Source organism: Desmodus rotundus, chromosome 1, assembly GCF_022682495.2.
Source record: "Desmodus rotundus isolate HL8 chromosome 1, HLdesRot8A.1, whole genome shotgun sequence".
NCBI lineage: Eukaryota > Metazoa > Chordata > Mammalia > Chiroptera > Phyllostomidae > Desmodus > Desmodus rotundus.
The window spans coordinates 29706264-29730867 of record NC_071387.1 but is presented as its reverse complement, the minus strand read 5'-3'; the positions used below and the strand labels follow the sequence as shown (position 1 = coordinate 29730867).

At 53.9% G+C, this 24604-nt stretch overlaps 1 protein-coding gene across 1 annotated transcript in view; it reads right to left on the bottom strand.

The window, feature by feature from the left end:
* SHB (SH2 domain containing adaptor protein B) overlaps positions 1-24604 on the bottom strand; it is a 124512-nt gene that overhangs the window by 62166 nt on the left and 37742 nt on the right. Inside the window, exon 2 of the mRNA XM_053922505.2 lies at positions 19338-19458. Within this exon, the coding sequence (XP_053778480.1) occupies positions 19338-19458 (121 nt within the window). The remainder of the gene's footprint in view (positions 1-19337; positions 19459-24604) is intronic.

Genomic DNA, 24604 nt, shown 5'->3' with positions numbered 1-24604 from the left:
ACTCAGGACGTGATGATTTGTCTAAAGCTGAGACGGGGGGGGGGGGGGGGGGGGGGGCGCGGCGGGGCGGGGCGATGGGGTGGAAGGCAGAGGGCGGAGGGTGGCACACCACCAACAGACCATGGTAAGGCCTCTCCCTACCGCTTCCCCGTGTGCACAGTGACCAAAGGTTAGGCAGCTGAGTGACTTCAGTTGCTCATTTATTTGCTGAATCACCCCTTTTTCATGTTGTTTCTTCATTTTCACATTTTATAATTACATGTGTCTGTCACCCAGTAGCACAGGAGAGTAGAAAGTGTCCGGGAGATCTGGCTTGGACTCTCAGCTAGCCACTTTTGAGATGAGTGACCCTGCTGACCCTCCAGCTCCTCAACAGCCAAACGAAGTCACTAGACCTCAATGAGTAACAAATGAAGAGCACTGTGCATGTGAGTAATTTTGTCTTCTGCCCAACCCCTGACTCAAATATGTTTCAGACCTTGCTTATCCTGGAATACATGCAAATGCTATTCAAATGATTAACCTCTACCTTCCCTTGAAAATGTGGGCCTTCAATCCCAGGTACAGAAGAGGTCGGCAGCTGTAAGTAACAGTGCGCACAATTTGGAACGGACTCGGAAGACGGGGCCAAGCGCTGGCCCTGGCATTGACCGGCTCAGGCTCTGTGGAGAGTGACTTGCCCCCGCAGAGCCTCGGCATCCTCTGCTGGAGAGTGGGGAGAACACTACTGTCAACTTCATGGGGCTGCTATAAAAGTACAACCAGGCGGAGGGTATAAAAGAACCTTGTAAAGCATAAAACTCTATACAGATGTTACAGATTAGGGCGGCATATACGTACGCACACAGATAGCGATACAACCTTATTACTCCTCGCCGACATCCGGTCTAAATGACTCGCCGTTCAATCAGTTCACATCCACATCTCATTTCGTTTTTATTTCGTGATATCAGTCATATACAGTGCTTTCCACTGATGCCCAACAAACAATCAACTTCTAGATCAGTATTCAGTAGTTTTCGACATTTACCCCCCAAAAGAAGGACCCTGCCACGTGTGACAAGGTTCTGAGACGGCAGGATCTGACTCGAGGGCCCAGAAACATGACATTTTGTGTGTGTGACACCCCCCCCACCGAACAATTCGGAATCACTCCGGGGAAAGGAGGGCCTTTATGTTATGCATACACCCCCTAACGACTGCGACCGCCGCTCTCCTCCTGAGCGTTTCGTTAAGTTTATCATCTGCTCACGTTTGGCACTTTTCCACTAGCTGGGAACCTACAAAAACTGATGTGGTATGACAGCTGAGTCGGTGCTGCCAGACAAGCCTCCCCGCTCGAACATGAGGAGGGGGCGGTAAGAGCCGGGAAGGAGAAGGGGAGGGAGGGCGGCAGCTGTCACGTTCCAGCTGCCACCACGCAGGCTCGCACTTTGGATTTCACTCACGTCCCCCCGATGGAGGCACCAGTCACAGGCCGAGTGACTGAGGGCTCCATGCTCCTCCCGGTGAGCCGAGACTCCCTGAGGACACCCTACCCTCCCGAGGAATTTCTCTCAACGCCCCTTTGCAGCAAAATTTCCTCTGGTCTTTAAACCTGTTGGCCTCTGGGCCTGCTATGTCCACCACCAGCCCACCCCTGACCTTGAGAAGGCCCTGCCCTTCCGCATCTTACTGCCAACTCAGAGGGGCTGGTCACTGAGTCCTTCAGCAGCCCCTGACCACTAGCTGCCAGTCTTGTAAAACTGTTCCTCTGCAGGTGGTGATCACGGAGTGCTCCAAGCCTGAGGGAGGACAGGACCTCTGGGGTCCTGCTGAGCACCTGTCACCAAAGTCCATTAAAATCTCATTCATCCACCACTCGGAGGATGCCTCCCTCTGCTTAGGTTGCTTTCCTCACTGACAATTGATGTTCATTAACAGTGGGAATAATATTGTCGGGGGGGGGGGCGCAAGGGCAACAGAGAGAAGAGGGGTGCTCAAAATTAGGAGAACAGACGTATGGAAGACACTCACCAGCACCTGCAGGGACCCAGTTATACACCCAAAGGGAGCTGGCTAATTTTTGTCATTCTTACTGCTCTGTGGGGGAGGTCGTGGTCATTAGGACCCTCGGTTGCATGTACTCCCTCATATCTGCCAGAAGCAATGGCTTAAGATCAATTACTCTAAGAGCCAAATCATCATTGCAGGCAGATGTCTTTCAACGTCCAATTGGCTCACATCCAACAATTCTATACAATAGGTCAAATCATTCTGTTTCCTGGGGGTTTAATTTGCAACTAATTCCTCTTACAGAGTTTACCAGGAAGCTCCCGCTGGTTAAAAATGAGATGTGCTGGGGTGCTTTGTGGCGATTTCTCTATGTGGCGGACGACCGGAAATGGCTGTTTTGAAAAATGCGCAGGCTGGAAGGACTGCAGCCATTCTGTGCGTCCACCGTCAGCCACGGTCCGCCGGCGACAGCAGATGCAGGGCGGTCTCCTGTCCACAGGCTTGATCGATGGTCTCAATTCTCAGGAGGACCTGAAGCCCACCCCTGCCCTCACGACCTTCGAGCTCAGCTACGGCTCCCAGTGGAAGCCTGCTCGGGAGGGAGAAGCAGCCTGGACAGCCCTGGATCGGGGCCACTGACCCAGGTCCCCCGGCCTGGGTGTGTGCAGGATCTGCGATTTCGTGCTTAGGTGCCCAGACCGCACAGGCCTGCCTTAAGGACTTAAATAGCACAGCGGTTCTTTAAAAATATTTGGGAGGTCAACTAACTTAGACAAGAGCCTGAAACCCTCATCTCCACCACACCAGCTGGCTCCCCATCAGAGCCACAAATGGCAATGCTTCCGGCCTGTGCCCCGCCCTGGGCCAAGATCAGAGCCGGCTCCCCACTGCCCCGCCCTGCAGCGAGGACCTTCCTTTTCAACACCCTAAGACCTTCAAAGGTCTGGTTTAGATCTCACCTCCCTGAAACGCCGTCCCTAACCCACCCCGGGGAGGCGTCTTGCCCCTTTGCTGCCCACTCTTGCACTGATTAGCTGTCCCACTCAAATGTCCATTAATCACCAAGGTCGCCTGACATTTCTTCCAGTACTAGCTCTTTAACTCCCGTGTGATTCTGTCCTTGACTTCTTATCCTGGGATAATCTTCCAACTTGACCGAGGTTTTTGAGAGCAGAGGCTCCATGGAATCAATCTGCGTGTCCAAGTGGCCCAGGGCCTATCTGGTACCAGCAGGGTCTCATTGAGCTAGCTCAATGATTTGTTTCAGGGAAAAGATAAGCTGATGGATGAGAAGTGGGTAGGGGGCAAGTTATGGTTCAGTAACTCCCAACAGGCCTCTGGGTAAAGCCCAAGCCCCTCCCGGGGTGCAGAAAGTGCTCCACGAACTGGCTCGCGCACCTCCCCATGCACCCTCCACTGACTTCAGGGCTGTATTCCTCATTTCTGGGGGATGGCACCGGCTGTTTCTCCCCTGCAAGGTTCCCTCCCTCTCTGCCTCACAAGTGCCACCTCTGAGTTTCCTTGGGGCCCAACTCAGCACCTGCAAAAGCACTGGTGGGTTCCCAGGACCACCTTACTAGTCCCCTCCTCCGAGGCTGCTTGTGTTTCAAGACGTGGGACAAGCATCAACTCCTGGGAGGCCGTTCCTGTCTCCTCTTCCCTTGGAACCCAAGTGACCAAACCATCTTTGTGTGACCTCCACCCCATAAAGTAAAGTCGGACGCACATTGGTGCCTGACCTGGGTCCACGGCTGCCTCCCGGAACCAACAAGGGGACCACAAAATGACTGCTGAATACACAGACTCTCCTAGGGTAATGCCACCTTCCCCCAAATCATCTTATCTTTGCAGCTGACCCCCTCGTGCCCCGGAGGCCTGCAGCCTTTCAGCCCACGCATGTGCGGGGAGTCCTGTGCCTTTCACACCACAAAGAGGGATCGAGGCGGCAGCATCACTGCTCCTTTACCCCAAGCCAGACGGTCAGTCTGTCCAGGGTAGACAGGAGCTTCGCTCTGTGCAACAGGGACAACAGGGCCTTGGGGATATCAGCTCATGGCAGGAGACCCAGCTGAAGGACAGAGGGCCCTGAAACGAGGGTGGGGACAAACACGAGGTGTTTCTTCCGGGCTCACGGTAACCACTGAGTGAACCACAGACAGAGAGCAGGCAGGAAGGCCATGTGACAGGCGTGCACTGCATTTTGCTACTGCGGAGCTTCTTTCTCTCGTGAAGTGACAGGCTGCTCACCTGCCTTCTTGTGAAAGGAAACAAGATGGGGATTTATGGCATTCCCATTGCTCTGAGACCTCAGAGTTATGATTCCAAGGCACAGGGACTGGTAGCCGGCAGCTCAGAGGGAGGGGGGAGGGAAGCGAGAGGGCCAGGGTCGCACCAGGCAGTTACCCGCTGCCCTAGGCTTCCTGGCCACAAACGGCTCCATAAGCCATAAATTTCCCAGAAGTGCAGATGCCCTGGAGACTCACAGCACCTCCCCGCAAAGTGAGACAAACTGGTCTCTGCGTTGCCTGTTTTCAATGTGGGGAGAGCACATGTTCCCACAGCCTCAAAATCAGTCACTCAGACCCTGCCTGGGATGCTGAAGGAGACAGAGGCTTGCTGAGGACACAAAGCAAGAATAAGAGAGGGGGAAGAAAAGTATGAAGTGAGACCCGTGGGATCAAGGAACCTGGGGAAGGCTTCCTGGAGGAGATGACGGAGAGAATTGACGCGGGAGAGAGCAGGGAGGTGTTGGAGGCATTGCCTGGAGCCCGGAGCCCTCTGGGAGGGATGCAGGAGGAGGTGTGGCTGGAGGAAGGCTTGGGAAGTCTGGACTTGAGCAGGGGAGTAACCTGACTGGACACTGGCAAAAGCACCTGGTGACAGTGAGAGGGAGGGATCTGGGAAGAGAGTGGGGGGCTGGCAAGGGTGAAGGGCAGAACGTGGTGCATACAGGGTACCAGGAGCTCAAATGGCTGCTCTTCTTTGTGCAGAGGATGCACGTGCAAAATGACAGCACTTTAAAATACATGAAAAACATTTTCCTACAAGTAGGTACAGTGAAATTATGCCCGTTTGGAAGCAGGCTGTGGAAAGACATCCCCCAGGGAGTCTAGTGTGGCTTCAGCTCACAAACAGGTTTCCAGGGTGCTGAGCAGAAGCTGCAGACACCACGTGGCACAGGCTGTGAGGAGGTCTGCCTGATCACAACTGGTGACAAGTGGACAGAGGCACCCAAAGCCACTGGCCAAACCTGATGGCCAGCAGACAGAGGCTTTCTGTTTGTGGGAGATTGTGTCCCTGAGCCTAGTGGGACCTGTGTGCTTCTAATGAGCCTTACTGGTACTACTGCCACCATCAGAGTAGGTGCTAAGCCATCTCAGGATCAGGCTGAAGCCTTGACTTTAGAGACTGGGAAACTGAGGCCCCGAGGAGCAGTGCCTCGCCCAAGTTCACATCAGGAATCAGAGAAGATGGGTTGAGCCCCTGAGTCCTTCAGCTCATGATTCTTCTCCCTACCCACACCGCAACCTCCATCCCAGCCCTGTTGTCCGGCCATTTAAAGGTTTACAAGATGCTGCTGCTAAGACCACAGCTCTATGAAGCTAAGGAAAAGAGCTTGCCCTCAAGAAAAGAGTGCATTGCTCTCTTTTCTAAGGAAAAGAGAAGGCTGGGCCCTCATGCTGCCCATTCTGGACAGGCGGCCAGGGTTCTGCTTCTTTCTGAAGCCTGAAGTGCATGGGGAAGGTCAAGGAGACACCAGAACGGATGTCCACCCTGCTGCAATGGAGGCAGAAAGAGAATGTGCAAGAAGTCAGGGAGAATAATGCTGCTGGCAGACCAGACCAGTGTCAGGCATAGAAGGAGGCTTGATGCTAAACCAGGGTCTCTTATACCGTGGGACCATCTGTCCCAGATTCATGGAGCCAGGTATTAAAAAGCGGATTCCAGGGCTCCGGTTAAAGTCTGTAATGGGCGGGGCCTAGGAACCTGCATTCTCACATCACCCACCCACCTCACCCTCACTTCCCCTGGCTGGGTGAGGCGCCACTTGGCCTGCTTGGAGAGCAGTCTTGGGGGCAGAGAGCACAGGCAGGCATGCCACGGAGCCTCCACATGCCCTGCACCGCGGGATGGTTTGCTTTGCAATGAAGGGCTAATGTGCGTAGTTCATCTGGGGACTCTCCCATGATTTACCCTCCCAAATCTCCATGACTGCCCTCATCGCCACCTAAAAATGCAATGCACCCTGGCCCTCAATAGCCTGGGGCTGAGCAGCTGGCTTTACTTGCCACACGTAAGCCCCATAGTGAGTTGGGGACAGAAGGAGCTCATACAATCACCACAAAGACTGCCCTCCCAGTGCAGAAGCACAGCTCATGTGGCCTCTTGTCCCGATTTCCTGTGTGACTTCGGGCAAGTCCCCTAACCTCTCCCACCTTCATCTCCCCACCTACATAACTGGGGTATTTGCCACCCTGGAGCATGGAAGGTCTCAGTATGTCAACATAAACACAAGCGCTATTTATTACATGGTATTTTGCTCTGGGGGGTGAGCGGGGGGATCATGAAAAGGTTTGCACTTTTCTCCCAGTTTTAGAGATCAGGAAGCAAACGGGCATTATTTTTCAGCAACAGGCAAGAAGGCACTTGCGTGACTGATACCTGGCTCACCCATGTCTCCCGGAAAAGAAGCCAGGGTCCTTGGTAGGCATCTCTGAACGGCCCTTTCATAATTTTGAAATCTCAAGTGTGTGTTTATGTCAGTACTTATAAAGGGAGACGGAACCACCCTTGTCAGGAGAGGAGATAATTGTCAAGCAGCCTCCCTGGCAGAGGCACTGTGTGTAATTAAAGATGATAATTATAGCTCCACGGCTAGTGTCAAACCCAGGGCTCTTTCCAGACATGAAAGATTGCGCCTTTCTCGCCCCGTGTGCAAAAACACATAAGGCCCATTGTGAATGGGAAGAACCGGGCAGCTCCATCCTATAGCTAAGGGCAGCGTCTGTGGGCCAAGCCCTTGGGATGGTTTGATCTGCGTGCCTTATCCAGGAGAGTTGGTCAGACACTCCCGAGCGGGGTCCTTTTCAATCCTGCCTCTCTACAGGATGAGACCAGGTACCAGGGACACTGGGGTGATGGGTGGCCCCAAAGAGTGGGAAGGAGGGTGAGGTTGGTTCCCCTGGAAGCCACATTCTTGCAGGCACACAGGGCTCCCCTCCCCAGAGTCCACCACTGAGACAGAACATTGATTCAAACACTGAACTGTTCACCCACACTTGCCCACGGGGGCCTCTGCTGATTGATACAGGTCCCCCTGCCTTCCAGCCTGTGAGCTCTGGAGCGCAGGGGCTCCTGTGCTGTCTGTATCCCCAGGGACCTGGCTCAAGGCACAGGCTTCAGGCCATGGATGGAAGGGGCAGGAGACAGACTGATGTAGCACAGCAAAACGAGCACTGACTGGGAGTCTCGAGACCCGAGGGCTGGCCCGGCACTGCTTGCTGGGAGACCCTGGGCAGGCTGCCTCCATTCTCTCATTTTCACTTTCTCTGTCTTAACACCGAGAATAACGGGGCCTGCTCTGAGGATGAAATGAGATAATGTCTAAGAAAGTCCTTTGTAGTCAGTAAAAGGAGAAGTAAATATAAACTGTTATGGTAACCCCTCACGTCTAACTCAAAGCCAACATCCTGGGAAAAAAAAAAAAAAAAAAACTAGAGAAAGGCCAACTAATCTGATAATATTAATTAGAAATTTCCATAGACCCAGAGATTTCCTGAAACAAAGACGTTTTCCTCACAGACTCTTAAGCCCCAGAGAGGGAAAAGACACCACTCCCTGCAGACAGGGCCCTGGGGGCCGAGCCATGGACGCCATAGGCAGGGCTCCAGCAGGGGAGGGAGGCAGGGGGAGGGCCTTCTTCATTCTCTCCCAGGACTGCACAGAGGTGACAACTCCCATGGGTGCCAGCCACTACAAAGCCCTAGGGATGCATGTGCTCAGGAGGGAAGACGGGTCCTTTCCAGGTAATGAGCTCCCCAGGAACAACGGAAGACTGGCTGCAGGAGGCTTTGCTTGGCGACAGTCACCAAACCACACGTGCTGACCGGGAGGTGCCCTGGGCCAGGACTTCCCTTGCACCACCCCAGGAGCAGCCCCCACCTTGTCCCCAGGCCTTCTGTTTCTTCACCTGTAGAACAAGGGGGCCACTAGACAGCCCTCTAGTGTAGTGCCACTCCAAAACCCCCACTCTGTAAAGGAAGATTTCCAGCGAGTGGAAAGGTTTTGAGTCAAGTTCAAGCTCTCCAAACAGCCCCACACGCAGTTCAGGCAGAGATCAGCAGCACTGGTTCCAGGCGACTCCAGGGCTCAGTCCATCCCAGGCTGTGAGCCTGGGTTTAACGCTCCAAAGGAGATTCCACCTGGGCCCCAGCCTCAGCGACCCTGCCCCTCTGTTGTGGAGCCCCCCACGTGGCCCAGGCCTGGAGCCCGAAGGCAGCCCAGAGCTTTCTGCGAGCACAAGCGGCCTTGGGAATTTACAGTAAATCTTGGTCCAGCTGAAAATCAGGTTCAAGTCTCAGAAATAAACAGGCTGAGTGTATTAATTACAAACAAACTCTTCCTCCTAATTTCGGGGTGTAAATTATGAAAATAAGGAAAACATCGCAGAGTTGCCTCTGAGGCTCAATGCTGCGGCCTAGCTGAGCCAGAGGTGGGAGCGAGGGTGGGGGAGGAGTGGGCCAGTCCAGGGCCTGTTCTCCTTCAAAGGCCCCTCCGCAGCAGAACTCTTGTGGTCTGTGGAGCCAGTCCTCTAACCCTCCTCTGGGTCCGCCCTTAGGGCACAGGGCTGGGTGCTGCCTCTGGATGTCTCCGCTCCCACCACCCTTCCCAGCCCAGTCACCTGGCAGAGAAATCTGTTCTAACCCACACCCCCCACCCAAGCAGACCAGACCCCCCAGGTACGTGCTTCTATGCCTGCACCGGACATATCTGGAGGGCTGACTGCAGTTACAGGGCCACTTCCCACTACAACGGCCCTCCCTGGGGCAGGTCCACGTGCACACCACCTCCTAGCAGGCGCTCAGCAGGTGCTGGCAAAGCTGCTCCTCAGAGGGGAAAGACACCTGGGGTTGAGCTGCCCCTCCTCCATCTTACCTGGTTCTACCTGGCCCCACCCCCCAGAAACCAGCCCATCCTCCTCCCCCTATAGGCAGTTGGGCTCAGAATTAACTCTTTCCTTGGCAAAGGGTTAGCAGAAGCAGCTCTGAGCAGGGGAATTCAAACTAGAGCGGAAAGGAGAACTAAAGCCCTAGAAAAGGCCAAGGAAAGCAAGTGTGGGGGAGGGATGCTGTCACCCACTGGTTCTTTCTAGTTCTGCTGGGTTGTGAAGTTGTTGTGGGCACCCCCGCACTGGGGATGCCCATCCCTGTCTCTACTAGCCTCAGACCCATGGGCTTCTCTCAGCCTGGGGTCCCCTCTACCCCAACGACCACCTGACCTGCTCCTGTGTGGCCTTGGGAACACAGCTCCCAGGATGCTAGAAATTCTCCCTGCTGGCTCCATGCAGTTGCTCGAGCCTCTCCTGCTCTGTCAGTGGTAAAATGGAGACAATCCCAGGCACTGCCTTCCTGGACTTACGGAGGATGAGGAGGGGAGCTCTGAAGGGTAGGGCTCCTGGCGGAACGGCACCCTGAACCGTTCTGATCTGAAGAACTGCGGGAGTTGGGGACGGAAGTAGGTGAACATGTGCAGAAGGGCTTCCAGGGAAGGTGACCCTGAGCTGGCAGGCCTGGCCAGGTTTAGAAGGGAGGGGCACGGCAAGAGCAAAGGGACCGGGATGGGGCCAAGAGAGGAAGAAATCGACAGGACACAGACTCCCCCTCCATGCCACTCTGTGCCAGGACTGTGTTGGCAAATTGGGGAGGTGGGGGTTGGGAAGGTCATGTGGGGTCAGGTCAGAGGTTGACCTAGCTTTAGCGAACAAGATGCTATCGCTGAATGTGGCATGATAAGGCTGATGATCGTGGGAGGAAGATGAGGGCTCTGGCACCAGCTAGAGCGGGGAGACTAGGGAAGGTGGCAACACCAGGGGCCGAGGGTGACAAGGACAATGCAGATGTGAAAGGACCCCAATTTGGTGATGGGATGCTGCAGAGGGTGGCTTCCTGGAGGATGCTGTGTTTGGGGCTTGGAGACACGAGCGTATGTGCCAGTCCCTATGAGCCCTAGCAATGGAAGTGAACCTACTGAGGGACAGGCCAGAGGGCACGAGCCCAAGATCAGACAGCCTTCCATCCTCGGGGAGAGTTCACTGATCACTTGCACAATGCTTCACCAAAACCAGCAAGTTCTGACCTGGGGACATTCTTCACCGTAAAGTTCTGGGCCGACACTGCAAATACGAGGCACCGACAGTCCGAGGGCAAGGGTTCCCAGCCCTGTGGTCCTTGCCCGCCAGGGGTGCCCCATGCAGCAGATAAATTACGACCCAGCAGATAAGTGCTGTATCAGCACGCTCCGACTGTACCAAGAGGGATCATGGCAGCTAGAACAGGGAGGAAGAACAAGGAAGCCAGGGGATGACTCTCTTCCAGGGCATCATTTTTTAGATTGCCAGGTACAATTACAAGTCTGCGTTCTGGAAGGGAGAAAGAAGAAGTGGCATTTTATTTACTTATGCTCACACTGCCTGTTTCGGAAAAGGACCAGAGGCAGTGTACCACATCAAAACACATGGGCCAAGCCAGCTGAAAGAGACCTGAAAGGCAGGACAATGGGGGAGGGAGACTTGGGGGCAGGGGCGGGGACTAAACCTGAGGCACCTGCCAAATTACCCCATAGGTGGAAAGACTGCATCAAAGCGAATGCCAACCTGTGGCTACCCAGTGTTCGGATCAACCCGGCAGAGACCCCACAGAGAGAGGGGGTCCTAGAATGGGACACAGTTCTGGTCAGCCTCTATGACTCAGCTTTCTCATCTGCAAAATGAAATGATCCCATTGCTTTCTGCCAAAGCCTCAGGGAGATTCCCAGCCTAATCTATAAAACCACCCTTTAAACATAGCTCTCTGTCATCGGTGTAAACTTCCAGAAAGTCAGCCTGAGCCCTTGTTAGAGGAGGGTACTAATTAATTAGACAAATAATAGGGTATGGGGCAACTCGCTGAATCTCCTTCCTTAGGTGGAGCAGGAATGTCGGCCTGCGGTCTCCATGGACAGCCTCACAAACCAGTTTCCTCTCCCCAGATCCCCCCAGTGGGGCCCCCAGGCCACCAGAGTACCTGGGCTCTCCTCTGACACACAAATGCAAAGGTGCCCACACATGGAACCACCAGCTCCGCCTCCAAGAAACTTCCTCCCCCTTTTTGGATAGGACAATACCCATCAGGTAATTGAAACTCTCATCCTCCCGTTCACCAGGACCCCAGCTTCTCCCTCTCTCTTACCCACTGCTTCTACCCTACCCGCCCACTCCAGCCCATAGCACCCTGAAGCCACAGCCCTGGCTCAGGCCTCGGCCCACTGGCCCAGATGACTGTCTAGCCACAGAGCCACAGAACCAGTCTCCCTGCCTCTTGCTTCTCTTTGCTCTAATCCATCCCACACACCCAGGCAGGCACAACTTCCTAAACAACTTCCTAACTGTGGCACACCCTGCTTAGGAATGGGCAGTGCTTCCCCACGGCCTGCACGCTCTGCCCCACACATGCGGGACTGCCGGGTGGGTGAAGGGAGCCAGGAGCTTTGCTGCCCATCGACCTGAGTCTCCCTGAGTCAATTTCTGGACAGGTATTTCCATCAGTTTCTATGCCTCCAGATCTTTTAACGTCTCTCTGGGGTTCTGAAAGGCAAGGGGCAGGGGTGGGGAAGTCTGGCACACAGCAGGTACGTCGTCAATGACTGTCAGCTTTCTGTGGCCTATTTCTGTTGCAACTTTCCTGAAAAGCTGGACAAGCTCAGTGACCAGGGTCAAAAGGGAGAGGGGCACATGGGGTGAGAGAATAGGAAGTGCCTGCCAGCATGGGCCCACTGGTCACCATGGAAACCGAGGCCTCATGCTCCTCTCCCTGTGGCTTCCCTCCCACCAGGCCTTCCTGGGCCAGGAGCTTAACAAGTGAGCACCACCAGGCTGGGTGTGTGAGCCTGCTATTTCTCAAGATCAGGAAAGTCATCGGGTGACTAATACAAAATCTATTTACACTTGATTATCTTCTTCCTGTCCTGTAGGTAAGTCATTCTGGTAAATGATAGACCAGCCAGGGAACTCTGCACAGTCCATGACCAAGCCTTCTGTCTGCCAGGAATGTGTAAGGGCAGGTTTCAAAACCTTTCAAAACAAAGCCCAGGAACCCTAGATTAGAAGTTAGGAGCCCCGCTTGGCAGCTTGCTGCTGTGTGGCCTTGGCCAGTTAGTGCTTGGCCCCTCTGGACCTCGAGCACAAAGGGGATGCTATGTGGAAAACACTGCTTCTCAAGGACAGTTCCACCCTGACACCAGCCAGGGCAGAGTCGTGACCACCAAGACAGGCTGAAGCCTGAGACGACTTGCGGGGAGGGCAGACCAGGAAGGGTCTTGGGTCCTGCAGAGGGGGAGAGAGGCAGCGTGGCGGGAGGGGAGTGAAGGGGTGAGGAAGAGGCGAGTGCAGGGGACAGTCGAGGAGCAGAGTCCACAGCCACTGCAGAGCTGGGAAGGGCCTGGACTCCGAGGCCCAGACAGAGAGGCCCTTTACTTTCCCAGTTCCCAGCACAGGAGAACAGCACAGCCTTGAACTGGGGGCAGAGATGATAGTGAACACACAAGGAAGGTAGAGAAATCTCAGTTAGGGTGGCCAGAGAGGGCCTCTCTGACACCCAGTCATAACTCAAGGACAACCGCCCTTACTCTGAGAAGCATTTGCTGGTTGGTATCTGGGGGTGAGGGGAAGGGCTTTATTCCCAAAATCAACAACAGCAGCTCCAGGGAGGGCTTCTAGAGCCTGCCTGCCAACAGGGTACAAACCTGCAGCTCCTAGTGCTACCTGTCCTGAAAAACAGAGGGCAGCATGCATGCTCCTGGGAAGAGGTGCCAGGGCTCGCTCTTCCTCACAACCTGGCAAGACCTGGGCTGATGCCACGTGGAGGTGGTGGGGGTGGAGCAGGAGGAGGTGCAGTCCGACTTTGACAGCTGGAGGAGCAGGGAGCCTGAGGGTTTATAAAGACCATCATGGCGCCCAGGGGAGAAGGCAAAATCTGACTTTCTAGCGAAGGAAACTGAGGCCCAGAGAGGGAAAGCAACCTGCCTCGGGACACACAGCACACCAGGGCAGAACCAGAGCTAGAAGTCACATTTCCTGCCTCCTTCCTCCTGAAATAGGCCACAATAGTAACATAGAGACTTGGACATGATGCACACCCCCACTCTCAGAAAGCCTGCTGCTGCTAAAAGAGGCCATGACAGAGAAGAGATACAAAAAGAAAGGTTTCCCCCTCCCCTCTGCCTTTAAAGTCGGTGACTGGCTTTACCTGGACTGTGCCTGCCAGCACATGGGGTTAAAAAGAGCAGAAGGCAAGTTGTGAGCAAGGAAAACAGCCATGTCAGGGGAGCAGGCTCTGGGTGAAATGGCTTTCCTTTCATTTCCTCTTATTACGCTATAAACTTGATTTAATAATAAAAACACGCTGAGGACTTTTTAATGTGTAATAGCTTATAACATTAAAAATTATGGGAAAATGCTTTCAGTGAATGTGTATGTGATTCATCCTGTGAGATGACCCTTTGAACAATTTATAAGGGATGTTGTTGGGGGGGGAGGCCACACATAAAAAGGGGGTCTAAGTAACTGTAAAACTCCCAGGTATTTCTGCAGACCCTCTGGGAGGACAAGGACAGATGTGAGAGTGTTTCAGCTGCAGGCTCCAGAGGGTGGGCTTTTCCTGGTTTTGCTGCTCACTTAGCCTTTCCGAGTCTCAGTATTCCCATCTGTAAAACGGGGGTGACAGAAGTAAGTACCCACCCCTCACAGGCTCCCCGTGAAAATCACATGAGCTAATCCTGGCACACAGAGAAGCTCTCTGCAAGAAATAACGACCACCATCCCCCTCACCACGACCACCTTAGGAACCTTTCAGAATTCCTGGGGCTGAAGGCCTAGGGAGAAGGGATCCCAGCTGACAACTTCTGTGCTTTTAGGTGAACTAGGGCTTCCTGACCCAATCAGCCTGCAGAAGCTCTTGCCCCATCATCATCGTCATGCTTTTCCTATCATTACCCTATCAAAAAAAGCCTCATCTCCGGCCTCTCCTCTCCAGTAAAAGGATCCCACACCTCCTTGCCTTTGCTCAAGCTCTTCCTCTGCCTGGGTTACCAGATCCTGCTCTCATCACCACCACCTCCACGCTCCACCCGCCGCCCACGTGGGTCGTCCAAGCTGGGTGCCTCTGCATCACCTCTGTGTACCAGCCACTGACCACCTGGATCCATGACTGCCTCCCTGCTTTGTGGAAATGCCTGGGGACGGTGGCAGTACCTGTCCAGGCTACCCAGCCTGGTCTCTATCACTAAGGGCACAGCAAGGGCTCCAAGGCTGACCAAGCACACCGCAGAGGGCCTGAGGACAGCCTGCTCCACCACCCTGTTGTTTTGGGCCCCCACCTCCAGGTGGCCAGGGCCTGGCCAGAGAATTCAACAGCACCAATTACCAAGCAAAGGACCAATAGACCCTCTGCTCCTCAGTAACAGTTCACGCTCACGGGCCAGGCTTGCTCATTCCACTCGAGGCCATGTCAGCACTGTGTGTCCTGTTTTACAGTGAGGGCACCGTGGCTCTCCATAGGCTAAGCATCCTCACCCGCCCAGCCGCCCAAGTCACCCTGACTCAGAGCCCAGCACCCTTCCCACACGTCGGCAGGCCTCCATGCACCTGGGGCCCTCAAGCCTGGGACAGAGACTGGGGTGAAGAGGGAAAGAATGGGCTGTGAGGCAGGGCCGTGGAGGAAGGCGGCTGGATTCAATTCTACTGGCTCAGTGGGAGGCTTGGCCTGGAGCACACGAGATACATAGACACTGGGGCAGGAAGGAAAGCTGGAAATGCTCTGATTCTTCCTCTTTGGTTTACAGGTGAGAAAACTGAGGCCCAGGTGGCATGGAAAAAACCAAGACCAGAGAGGGATGATCCAAGCAAGATGCAAAGGGGCCTAGGACTGAACAGCACGAGCCAGGCTGGAATCGGGAGAGGGAGCTGCCAGCCCTTACCAGATCCTCACCTATTCAAAGTTGGTCTCAGGTGCTCCCTTCACGGGGCGGGTCCCAGGTGTCTAATGACGAGGCAGCACGCAGTGAATCACGGAATCTTGGAGCTCGAGGTTGATACGGACCTCAGAGGTCACTTGAGTAACCACCCGTTTGAGACTTAACTGCCTTTATGTCACCTCCCAATGCTGGCTGTCTTGTCCCTGCTTGGTTACCTCTAGGACAGACAACTTACTGTCTCACTAGACAGCTTCATGTTTATTCAGTGGGTTAAAAAAAATCTCAAGAGGATTATACCTTTGCTGAGCCTCAGTGGCCCTACTTATTAAAAAAAAAAAAGCTTGGACTGTGTCAGTAGCTTTCCACCTGGGTTCCACAGAGCCCTCAGGATTTTCTCTTTTTATTTATTGATTTTAGAGAGAGAGAAAGGGGGAGGGGGAGAGAGAGAGACATCAATCTGTTCTTCCACTTATTTATGCATTCATTGGTTGCGTCTTATATGTGCCCTGATCAGGGATCGACCCCGCAACCTTAGTGTATCAGGATGATGCTCCAACCAGCTTAGCTACCCGGCCAGGACTAGCCTTTGAGTTTTAAGGAGGCACCTCCAGAGCTGCTGTTGGAGTGAGAGAAGCGATGGGGGCAGAAAGTGAGGCCCACCAGGCAATCCATGGGCCTCTGGGTTGTGGGATTCTGTGGAGAGCTGAGCCTCAATCTTGGAGCCAGAATCTAATCCTGTGGGTGACGCAAAGGGCAATCTGTGGAGAGGGAAGCTGAGGCAGACAAAGGGGAGGAGGTGAGAGGTGCCCTGGGGAAACAGGCATGATTCTCCATGCCGTCCCACCCAGCCATAGTCCATGGGGCTAGGCAGAGTTCTCTGTTCACGAACGCACACCCCCCAAAAGCTCCTACGACCTTCTGCATGGAGCCGAGGATGCAGAGAACAAAACCTCATCAGTTACTCACAGGCCACATCTGCTGTGCTGGGGAATCTGAAAATCAAGCTGGGGCGAACCAGGGCTGAATGGGCCCTGGAGAGACTAGCCTGCACAGCGGTGAAAACAGGGCTGAGGGGCCTCAGCCGTCAGCCCCACAGCTGACTTCAAGCTGGGTGCCTTGGGCTGGTTAATTAACCTCTCCGGGAGGCAGCGTCTTCATCGGTATAATGGGCACCTACACATCGAAGGGGGATGGTGAGGAAGCAGTGAGAATTCCCGTCTGCTGCTGTAAACGAGCACAAGGGAACTTAGCAGCTGTCGCCACTGCTGTCGATATGATCACCACTTGAGCCGTCATTCATAAATAGGTAAAAACAGAGCCACAGAATGCGCTCCCCAAGGTCAAACAGCTAGTTTGCACTGACCGCCCCCTCTAAGGCTCCTGCTTCCCGGGGGGCATCCAGGTGGCAAGCCGTCTCAGGTGGAGAGGGCACGCTCTGCTGGGCAGCGGCACTCTGAGGCACTAAAGCAGCCTGCCCCGTGACTAGAAGTTACACACACACATACACACATTAATGTCAGAGCACCCCAAAAACATCACCCTGGAAGGATGGATGTAACTTTTCCTGTGCCGTCCTCTATTCCACTGCCCTCACCAGCACCCACCTATGTCCCCCACCCCCTCCTCCTCCCTTGCCAGCTCAGTGAACTGCTTCCTGGAGTATTTATGGTCCCAGCCCCCATCCCTGCCATCAGTCACACCGGTGACGTTACACACAAAGAATTCCAAGTCAAATGGAACAAGGTTGTTATAACCAAAAAACGTCCTGTTTAATCACCTAGTTCCTTAAAAAAAAAAAAGAAAAAGAAAAAAAAAAAGAAAAGTGGGTAAATTTGGGCACAGGCTCCAAGCTGGGAAGAAAGCCTAGAGAAGCAAGTACAAGAATACTTCTTTGGAGGGAGAATGCAGAGAGATCTTAACAGGTTCCTGGTGAACTCAAACTGCCCGGTCTTGGGCCTGGCCCCTGTGGGTATGCCTCATTAAAAAGCCAAAGTCTCACAGGACAATTCGACCCAGCTAAGTGGCCACTCAACACTGAGGCCCACGGCAGTGCCCAGAAGGAACGCAGCTCCATTCCAAAGTCGCCAGGCAGCGGCGGGCCCCCCACACAGGCTCCCAGCAAATGTCCCCTCCTGACTTTAGCTCCCTGCTCCCACATTCTGTAGATGTAGGTCTGAGCCCCTCACTTCTATAGGTGTGACCCCAGGGAAGAGACTTGTCCTCAGTTTTCCTCTGCTGTAAAACAAGACAACACCTTCTTTGCAGGGACACGGTGAAGCATGTGTGCCAAAGGGCCCAGGACAGAGCCCAGGGGCCACCTCAGATGGCTCCTGCCATTTCCTTGTGTTCCGGATACCCCACAGCCGAACACAAACACTGCGCTTCCTCCAGCCCTCCACCCGAAGGCCGCCCTGCCGAGCACCAGTCTCACGCTGGGCAGTCTGCCTCCAACTTATAATTACGTGTCCTTAGGCAAGAGCCCTTCCTTCCTTAGCCTCAGTTTCCCTGTCTGTTAAATGAGGCTGCTGGGTTTGGATCCCCTTGAGGATCCTTTGCTGCCCTGACATATGAATGTGCCAGTTTCTCAAGTCACTCCTATAACCACCACCCCCTTAAGCCCGGGCTGATGCCTGCTGAATGCAAGACTGGCAGGAGGTGCAGGGCTCAAGCTCCCCACAGCCGGGCCTGAGGCTGGCACAGCCCCCAGTGGTGGTGCCACGGAGCTGGTGTTTCACTGAGCCCGGTGGAGGTGACAGAACGTGGGAGGTGATGGGCTGTGACGGCAGGAGCGGGTATCACTGCAGAACCGAGGTGAAGACTCCACCAGCACACCTGGTTCCAAGTCACTGGAGAAGGGGGCGCTGCCCGTCCCTCAGGCCCCTGGCCCCAGTGCACACTTGGCCCTCTGCCTCTTGCGGGCCCCAAAGGCCACTCCGCCAGGAGAGACTAGGACGATGGGAGTGAGTGTGAGGGGCGGCCCTCCAGGACTGTGGCTCCTGGGCCCTTCCCAGGGCGGCCAGGCATTTGGAGACCACGTGGTCGCCAGAGAACCCCGTTCCATACACAGGAGGAGCAGCAGGCAGAGTCCTGGAAGCAGGGTCTGGACTTGCGCCCAGGTCCTTCCACAACGTCCTAGGTGGTCTCCACAGCCCCGGGAGCTTCTATCCTGCCTGGGCCCAGCGTACACTCTGTGCTCAGTAAATGTCTCTTCCTGTTCATTCCTTCTTCTGATGCAGAAGGAAGAAAGAGAAAGTGCTCAAAGAAACAAACAACAGAGGGCCACAGAAGGAGGCGTCTCTATCTTGAATCCTAGACATAGAGGACACCAATGCACGCGGCCTCAAAACCAGGGCTGGCTCCCAACATGCTCCTGGCCACCCTGCTGCGGGAACAGAGGGCTCTGACCCACAGGTGCTCTTCTGTCTCCGGCCGTAAGGGGGGGATTTCTCCTCTGAGGGAGATCTCTCCCCAGTCTGCCTATGATGGCTGATAATCTATTTATTCTCTAAAGATGCTCTAGGCGTTGTCCTGGATGCTCCAGGCATTATGATGTCTGGCCACATTCTTTTGGGACAACACAACTGCTTTGACAAGGTTTTGCCATTAAAGGCCAATATAAAAATAGCCACAGGTAGACAACAAGGGCTCTTCAGGCTACTTTCGCCCCCAAACAAAGATTTCCTCATATCTGGACTGAGATGATCTTGCCCACAGTGACCTAGTTCACCGCCGTCTACTAGGGAATGAAAGACGGTGACCCCGCCTGCCTGGAAGCTCTCAGTTAAGTTTTCGGTATCAAATGCTATATCTTTCTTCAGTCAGAAATTCCCAACAGAATTTTCCCTCTCTTCCCCCAGTTACTTCTCTGTCCCTGTCTTCGTTAATTGTCCTCGGTGCCCTGGTGTCTGGACTTCCACTGCACCCTGCCAGGTTCCTCCTGGTGCAGGTGAACCGTGAAAGGGTAAACCATGGGAAACATTCAACACAGCGCGGCCTCCTTGAAAGCACAAACCTCCCCGTGCCGAGACTGGCCGGCGACCACCCTTGTGTGTCTGGGAGTGGGCTCCCCACCACCCTGCTGAGTTGCGAGTCCCTGTGCCGACTTCTTGGCTTACCTGTCATGATCCTCTGGGCCTCGTAGGGCTCCATGTAGCCAGCGCTCTCCCCCTTTCCCGCTTTGCTCTTGAGATCATTCTTGGCATCAAAGGGATCTGAGTAGTCGTCAGCAATAATCACCTGCAGGGAGGAAGATGGAAGGGTGAGTCCACCTTTGGCTCTCGGCTGAGCAGCCAGGCTTTGCTCCAACACACAAACACCGAGCCTGCGCCACACCAGCAAGGAGGTGGAGGGGGAGGCTGGAGCCAGACTGGTGCCCGCCCTCAGGCAGCTCCAGTTCTTGCAGGGATAACAAAGGGACTCCCCACCGCCCCCCACCATTGGCAGTGCTCCATCACAAGAGGGGGACCTCTGAACCCTTACGTGCAGCATGGCCCGCTCTGGGCACAGTGCGGTGAGAACAGAAGGGCATCTGGGTAGAGAGGCACAGAGGCAAGAACCTGGAGGCTGTCTTTGGGAACGCAAATTGCTCAATTTAATGGAATGGAAATGGAGGAAAGTTGGAAAGGAGATGGCAGAGAGCTGGAAATGCTGACAAGCTCCTGGTGCTGGCTGAGGCAAGGGGAGCTCGTCTAGAGATAATTACGTTGAGCGTTCCATTTTCCTCAAATCTGGAACACGACCACGCCTTGGGTAATCAGAAAACAATTTGGTGAGATCAACTCCCTGCGAAGAAGACTGTGGCCCCAGAGAGGCCTGATGAAAACACAAAAGCAGCTCGGGGAAGGCCGGATGAGTACCAGGGCCAGAAAGGACGTAGGAAGCAACAAATCAGAAGACCCTTCTGTAACAGATGGGGAAGCTGGGTCCAGAGGAGGAAGGGGCTCGACCAAGACCCTTGGACAGACGCTCTGCTCCAGGGCCCTTCCTGGCCTCTGCACTGTCTATATTCCAGAAGAGAGCAAGTTTCACATCAGATGGCCGGAGAGTCACCTGGGGGTAGACAGTGAGGGGGCGGAGGGGGGAGTCCCATGAAAATGCGAGAATCTGGGCTTTGAACACTTCAGAGACGAGTTTCACATTTTCCCTGGAGAAGGGTAAAAATTCTCAGTTGGAGGATAAGTGTAAATATGACACCTTTCTCTCCCCTTTCTTACTTCCCAACCTTCGTGAGGGGCACACTTACCAGAGGGGAAAGGATAGGGGCCCACCAAACTCGTTTAGCTGCACTACAAACTCACAGTGATTTCTGTCATTACCTGTCCCTATGGTCACACATCTGGCAAAGGGCAAGTCCTCAGCCTCCCAGCCAGGGCCACCCAGCTGCCCCTCTTGGAAGGTGGTAGGTTAGTGCTTCTCTCAACCCTTGGGGTTGCATGAATTGTTATTTAAATTGTGGGCTTAATTAGAAACCACAGGAGCCTCCTCTGTCCCCCAGCTCCTGGAATGTAAGGCATTCAAGGGGCCTGTAAACCCGGGGGAAGGGAAAATCCCCCTTTGTCTGTCCGGTGAATGGCAGCTTGTGGCAGCAGCCATGGCAGGGTGAACTAGTGACCTCCAGCTGCCGGGAATGTGATGCCCAGGAAGGGACAGCGAGCAGCAGCCCTGTCACGGGTGTGTGGAGCGGGGCCAGTGGGAGGCATAGCACATGGCGAGCTTATCGGTGAAAGACCCAAGGCTGAAGTGCCCCTGACGTGAGCACGTGCGCCCCGCTGCCCGCCCCCAAGGCCTGCCCACCACCACTCCAGCGTGGGTCAGGCTCTGAGTCCCAGCGGGGGCCCTTCCAGATGCTGACATTGTAACCTGGGCCTTTCTTGAGACTCACTGAGCTCATATGACACCAGGCAAGGGAAAGACCACGGCGGGGGGAGCTGGGCCAGGCCATGTCTCTCACTTGATATTTCTATTCTACCATATGCAGAACACAGCAGGCAGAAACGTATATACGTGAACCACTGTCAAACAGAAGAGCTCAGATGCTGATCTGGCACAGGGTTTGGTGTCTTAGAGTTCAAGAGACCAGAGGTCCACATGCAGAAAATGACGGACCTGCGGTGGCTGACATCTAATCCTGCGTCTCCTGAGCCAGACTTCCTTGCTGTCTTTTTCCAATGTGAACATCCTCCATCTATTCTGCAGCGAGGAAGGGAGCAAAAATTCCCCCAAGGAAACAAAACCATTTGGGGGGACTGGCAGGGGAGAAAGAAGACAGGGGAGGGAGCTTGGCTACACGGAAGTGCTCTGTGATTTGCAAACACGGAGCCTTGCAGGATATAAACCAAATCTTTGTTCGCCCTGGGACAGAAGCTCTGGGAGGCCTTGGGTTCAGCAGGCACTATCTGTACTTTCTAATTAAAATGAGATCTGAGCTTGGGCTGTCACGGGCCTCCAGCTGCCTGTCTGCTTACTTCCGTTTCAATAAGAATTTACAAACCCTAAGACCAGGAAAAGCCCCTGGTCTCCGCTGACATATGGTTCCAGTTATACCTGCTGACAGTTGAAAATCCTTCCGTTTAAAAAAAAAAAGTTTAGGATTCTGTTAGTCTAAGAAGCAAATCAGAAGGTTCCTAAAATGTATATTTAATCAATTTGCTTTCAAACTTCAAAGTGAGGTGGGTGGTGGGGAGGGAATTGGAGGTTTGAGCAACCTGAAACTCTGCAAACACTCACCGAGCTGTCTGACCTTTTGCAAAATCATGTCCTGGTTTTGGGAAGTAAAAATTTAACCAGGTGTTAGGAGAGAGTTGAGTGGGCAGTTAGCCAGAGGGGCGTGTGCTGTGCCACAGGCCCCAGCCCCAGGCCCCAGGCAGTGTATCACCGTCCAAGCTGCCCATGGCTCACGCTAAGTCAGGACGGCCCCGCAAGGGGCTTGAGTGAAGGCTGCTGATTTTCTCACTTAAAAGAGAAAGAGAATACGTTTCCCCACATGTGGGCTTGGATTCCTGTTGGGGCTGCTGTTGCCCCAGTTAGCAGACAAGTCCCTCAAATCTAACTGAACAATTCAACTAGAAGGGAGCCAAGTGGAGACTTCTCTGAAGAGCAGGCCACCTGGGCGTGTGAGAGGCTTTCCTTGACTTTGATCTTGGATTGGAAAGGCTGATATGGCATCCCCTGTGGTCCCATGGGGCAGGTGCGGAGGCGAGAGGGAAGCCCAGGCTACTGGTTTCACCACTTCAATATGGAGCTGGGCAGCAGCAGAAAGGCAGAGGTTATGGCTGAACCCCCAGGCAAGCATTTTCTTGCTTTCAAACGAAACTAGAGACCCCAGATCAACCCAGTACCCTCAAAGGACTTTCACAGGCTCACAAAGCAGCGAAACAGGGGGTCCTTGAGAGACCTGCTCCACCATCCCCTTGTTTACATGTGGCTACGGCAGCCCAGAGGGTTTGAGGGTTCGACCCTGCCTGTGCCATCTCCCTGACAGGGCTCTGGGACTCAGCTCCACAGCCTCCTTTCTGTTCTGCACACACTGCTCACTGCCTTCCATCAGTCTGGGGCCAGGGTGTTTTTATCACAGCTTTGTGATAGGAGGTAGCCTTCCTGTTCAGCCCCAAAGGGAAATGTTAGGGGAAGGTGGGTGTTGTCACTTGGCCACACATCCATAGGCTTCTGTGAGGCAGCTGCCCCTGGGGGGAGAGCTGGGTTCTCTCCCCGTGCTCTTGGAGGAAAGGGAAATTGGTAGAGCCACTTTGAAGGATAACTTTTGGCAGAACCTATTAAAATCCAGGAATGTACATGGATTAACCCAGCAACTTTGCTTCTCAGTACTTATTCCCAAACGTGCGTAAGGAGGCACGGGCGAAGATGCTCACCGGAGCAGATACTGATGAGAAACTGCAAACACCTAATACATCCACCCGCAGGGGCATTGCTCAATCATGCTAATTCCATGCTGTGGAATATTATGCAGCAAGTAAACAACAACAGCAACAACAACAAAACCCAGTCACTCATTATGCACAAACGTAGTTCTCCATGGCACAGCTTGGAATAAAAGGAAAGCAGGTTGTAGAATGATAGATACAACCTGACATCTGTTTAGGAAAAATAAACAGAAACCTGTATCTCAAATGTAAAGAAAAGGTCTGGGGAGACAGCACGTCACACTGACACCACCTCTGGGTGGAGGGGGCGGGGCTGGGCGGGGCTGGTCACAGGAAGTCAAAGGAGACTTGTCTGTAACGTTAACACATTTTCAAACAAGGAAAAGTTATTCATGTGTTACACGTGGAACTGAACTTTTAAAAAGCACCCCTCTTCACAGGCTATTTTTGGTACAGTAGATAAACTGTTTCCCAAACTTCACTGAAGATAGGAATGGCGTGGATGCTTGGTAAAAACACAGATACCTAGCTCCAATAAGGTGTGTGTTTAATAAGCAACCCAGGTGATTCTTATCGGGAAAGTTTGGGAAATTTAAGACAGAGCCCTTCCCCTGCCAACTGAAAGCAAAGCCTCCAGACATTACTCTGGATTTTCACTTTTCGCAGATATTTCTCAGCCCCGTCCATTAAAGTGAAACAAGGAGTGGGTATGGAATGCGGCTCTCTCTGGCTTTTTTCCCTGGGAGTCAACTGGGAGTAAGAGATGACCCAACACGCCTTGGTCCATCTCCAGAATCTAAGACGTGGAGGTAATGGCATCCTCTGTGCAATCCTGAGGGCTGGCCCCAGGTTGAGCAACAGGGCTGTGGGGGGTGGGGGGCCCAGGCAGGCAGGCAGGCCCTGCCCTGCCCAGCAAGGGGAGCATGGCCCAGAGGACACACTAGGCTCCGTGTTCTAAGGCATCCAGGGGTGTCCAACCTTTTGGTGTCTCTGGGTCACAATGGAAGAAGAGTTGTCTTGGTCCACACATTAAATACATTGTGACATGTGATCACAAAAAAGTCTCATGATGTTTTAAGTAAATTTATGATTTTGTGTTGGGCCGCATTCACAGCCATTCTAGGCCGCAGGTTGGACAGCCCTGGTAGACCCTTTCTGGCCAGCTCCATGTGGCTCTCAGCAAACCCTTCGGGAAGCTCCCCCACTCCAGGAAGGGCTGGTGGGAATGTAGGGGAGGCACTGCTGAAATGCAAGGGGCATCCCTGCTAAAATCACTCAAACCTGATAAAGGGGTTGGGGGGAGACCAGAGAGGTGGAGCAGCCACCACCTTCCAGGAGTGGGTGACCTGTGCTGTCCCCACTCTCCCAAGGGCACCTCCTTCGAACCACATGGTCACCTCCACGTGCTCTCTGCTGCCTGTGGGAACTGGCAGCTTGGGGCTGCCCCAGCTTGGCCTCTGCTGGATGAGGCAAGCCAAGTCACCCCCACTCTGTGCTGTTCT